Consider the following 3,759-nt stretch of genomic DNA (forward strand, 5'->3'; position numbering starts at 1 on the left):
CGCAACTAAAAATGAAGAGGTGAGAGAAATCCAAGTTCATATGCATGTGTGGCCCATAGATGCAATTCTTTAGCATGCACAAGGAACTTTGGTTGTAGGTTAGCTCTATCTAGAGTGTTTGGTTGCAAGTTAGCATTATACATGCATGCAAGGGTCGCAACTTAGTTCCCCAGGAGCCCAAGTCACAAGTTAGAACCTTGAGGGAAGATGTGGTCACAAGTTAGGGAAATTGAGAAAGAAACTAAGGCAAAAACACCTCCCTATCTATAAGGTCGCAAGTTAGCATCTCCTGAACCTCCAAGTCGCAAGTTAGAAGCCACGCGAGAGGGTGAGGTCGCAAGTTAGCAAGATTGAGAAAAACGATTCTAAGGCAAGGCTCCCTCCTTGGTGTCATGGTCGTAAGTTATGAATTACGTTCACAAAATCTAAGTACAAATACCAAGGAAGAAATTCAAGTCACAAGTAAGACTCCATTGGATGCTCTAGGTTGCAAGTTAGCTTGCATGGCTGAAAATCTAAATAGAAAATCCCTCCTTGTATCCCCTTGGTCGCAAGTTATCAAAGGAGTAGCTCATGGTCGCAAGAAACAAGAATATTTTCAAGCTATATTGATTTGAATTCTTGGTTCTGGTTAATCCACGTAGTCTCTTCTCTCTCCATCCTATCAATCTATATAATCAATGGATAAAGATTGAATTTGTATCTCTCCATTTTCACAATAGTGCGGAGCTCTTGCAAAATAATCTCAGCACTTATTGAAAGCTTGATTTGACAAGGAGAGATCATGTCCAATTTGATTCACACCATTTAAAGCCTTACAAACTTGTAACACTCATTATTTAAAACTTCCTTGATTGTATTCAATATCATTTAATAGGAGCTTTTGATTTTTAGAGTGATGAAAAGAACCCTAGATTAATAGCCATTATTTTGGTTCATTTTATATTTATTGCTTCGAATCTTTGTATTTGGAGTTGTAAGCAAACCCTCTGGGTATTTATACTTTTGAATAAAAAAGAATATTTACCCAGAATCTCTTTTTGTGTTTATTTCATTTTAGTTTTAATATTCCGCTGCATTAATTTGATAAAAACAAAAAACATACATTCACCCCCTCTGTATGTACCTTTTGGACCTAACAATTGGTATCAGAGCTTGTTGATCGATATACAGATATGATCTGTTAGATTAGAAAGTTTTGTTGTTGATTTTGGTTATACGGAGTCTGGGAGTGCTTCTGGTGTGTAGATATGATTTTGGGTTTGTTGGTTTTGACTTGACTAGTTTGGTATTGTTGACTGACCGGGTTATCATATTTTAAGACGGTATATTGTGAATTTTTCTTACATCTGGAAAGATGAGTTCTCAGAAGGTCACTAGTATTAAGGTTCCTCAGTTCGATAAATCGAGATAAATCTATGGAAGAAGAAAATGTTATTATATATTCGAGCGTTAAAGCAAGAGTATATGAAGATATTGATAGAAGGAAGACATGTGCCGATGAAGGATCATCCGGAGTTGCCTATTATGAGAATGTCATGCTCTAAAGCAGAATGAAGTGCACGTGACAAAGAACTGATAGCTCTGGATGAAGGCCTGCAGTTTATTTTGGTGGATTCGATGGATGATGATATGAGTCACCAAATTATGGTATGTGAGAGTGCCAGGAACATGTGGGAAACCATAGAATTTCTTATGGAAGGAACTAAAGATGTCAGGCAGAATCGACCGGATATCTTGACTTCACAATATGAGGCTCTTAAGTCCTTGCCTGGAGAAAGTATCACTCAAGTCTTTGAAAGACTGAACAAGTTGTTAAATGACTTAAGTATTAATGGCAAGACTTATTCTCAAAGAGAAGTCAACAAAAAGTTAACGCTATTCCTACTTCACCACTTGGAGAATAAGGCTTCATCTTTTCGTGAACGAGTTGATTTTGAGACCATGACACTTGAGAAGTTGTATGGTAAATTGAAGACACATGAGATGGAGTAGGAACAAAGGAAGATCATCTATGGTAGTGGTACAGTTGATAGCAAGAATGTTGAACTACTCAAGATAACTGCTCTTGTAGCCAGTGGAATCAAAGAGCTTGACATTACTACTGAAAAGCCTAAATCTAAAGCTGAAACGCTCTTTGAAGCGGAGATGGATGATGGAAGCCTCTCTGGTAATCCTAGTGACTACTATACCATTGAGGAGCTGCAAGGTATGGAATATCCTACTATGGCCAACTTAGTTGGGATGTTCAATAACATCAGGTTTAGAAGGAAGCAAGGATTTAGGGGTTCTGGAAGCAGCAACCGTGGTCAGAGGTCAAGTTCATCTTCTGGATCAAGTAATAAGATAAGGATGGTAGACAAAAGCAAGTTCAGATGCTACAATTGTGATGAGATTGGGCACTTTGCCACTGAATGTAGGAAATCCCAACAAGCAAGGGATAAGGGCAAAGCTTATCAGAAGAAGGACTCAGGTAGCTCAAGGAAATATCCAGTGAAATCTTATATAGCTGAGGGGAAGAGCTGGGATGACACTGATGATGAAGAAGGACAATATGGAAAACTTGCATTAATGGCAGAATCTTCATCTTAGGTAAAATTTCCAATTATTCATGCTTTACCTCCAAATAACTTGTAAGAGAATGAACATTGTGTCGCCTTCAGGAAGACTGTCCTAGTGTGTGGAAATGTTGTTTCTCATCACTATCTTAAGGCACGATGTAATACAAAGGAATACACTGAACAACATGATACCATAAAAGAAGTGTATAGAATTGTTGGTACTACACCAAGATGTACTCTGCTTGATGTCGAAGACCTTAAAGTAGAACTAAAGAAAGTTAAAGATGAAAATGATAAATTAGTTCTAGATAGGGTCAGTGTTGAGAATCTTAAGCAAACCAATAAATATTTAGAGATTAAGATTACTAAGCACCTTGAGACAGAGGAAGAGCTTAAGAACAAGAATGCAAAATTAGAAACTAAACTGCATACTTTTACTAATTCTGCAAATCTTGCTAAGAAGCTCATAGTTAATCAAGTAATAGGGGAAATGTTGGGATAGGCCTAGACTATGATGAACTTAGAAAAGCTTCTAAGAAACGAGTAGTTGAAAATGAGCATGTAGAGAAATTTGTTAATCACCTTAGTGCACCTCATGTTCTTAAGGAAGCTAAGATGCCTCTGTTTAAGAAAGATAATGTTGAGCCCTTTGATGGAGATAATTTTTATATTCATCATGAGATGCTTGTTGAGGATCTCGAGCTCTCAAGGAGAAAAAAGGCAAAGAAACCTATATCTGTTGCTAGTGACTCTGACTTATCTTTTGCCAGACTAGGTTTTACTTCCAAGAATAAGAGGAATAGAAGTAGAAATGGCAGATTAGGAACTAATGGCCCTAGGAAGTTATGTAATAACCGTGGTTCTGCTAGTCACCTTACTCATGCTTGTAGAAAGGTTAAAATAGACAATATTAAGAATGCTTATGTGCATAACATTCCTAACATACCTAAATTTCTAAGTGTGATAAATCTGTTTGCATGCCATGTGTAGTATCTTCATGCACACTTATCTTGATTATACACACTCACTGAATACATCTCATGATCATGATAACCATTCTAGGAAGAGTACTTGATAGGGATAAATAAATCCTGATAATGTAATTGAATATTACAGTAATTATACATGATTTGGGCTGCTAGGCCCAATAAGAAGATGTATGACATTCAGACCAAAAAGGTTAACACATTGATCTGGC

General features: G+C 37.1%; 1 protein-coding gene across 1 annotated transcript; it reads left to right on the top strand.

Moving 5' to 3' along the window:
* Positions 1 to 1,620: 1,620 nt before the first annotated feature.
* LOC141680265 (uncharacterized) lies at positions 1,621 to 2,592 on the top strand. Its single transcript, XM_074486538.1, has 2 exons — positions 1,621 to 1,966; positions 2,075 to 2,592. The coding sequence occupies exons 1-2, from the start codon at positions 1,621 to 1,623 to the stop codon at positions 2,590 to 2,592; spliced, it is 864 nt and encodes a 287-aa protein (XP_074342639.1).
* The last annotated feature ends 1,167 nt before the right edge of the window (positions 2,593 to 3,759 follow it).

This window comes from Apium graveolens, chromosome 8 (genome assembly GCF_009905375.1).
Source record: "Apium graveolens cultivar Ventura chromosome 8, ASM990537v1, whole genome shotgun sequence".
Lineage (NCBI taxonomy): Eukaryota > Viridiplantae > Streptophyta > Magnoliopsida > Apiales > Apiaceae > Apium > Apium graveolens.

Coding starts and splice junctions, on each gene's coding strand:
- LOC141680265 (XM_074486538.1), top strand. CDS start 1,621: ATGGATGATGATATGAGTCACCAAATTATGGTATGTGAGAGTGCCAGG. Junction 1,967..2,074: donor GACACTTGAGAAGTTGTATG/GTAAATTGAAGA, acceptor CTGCTCTTGTAG/CCAGTGGAATCAAAGAGCTT.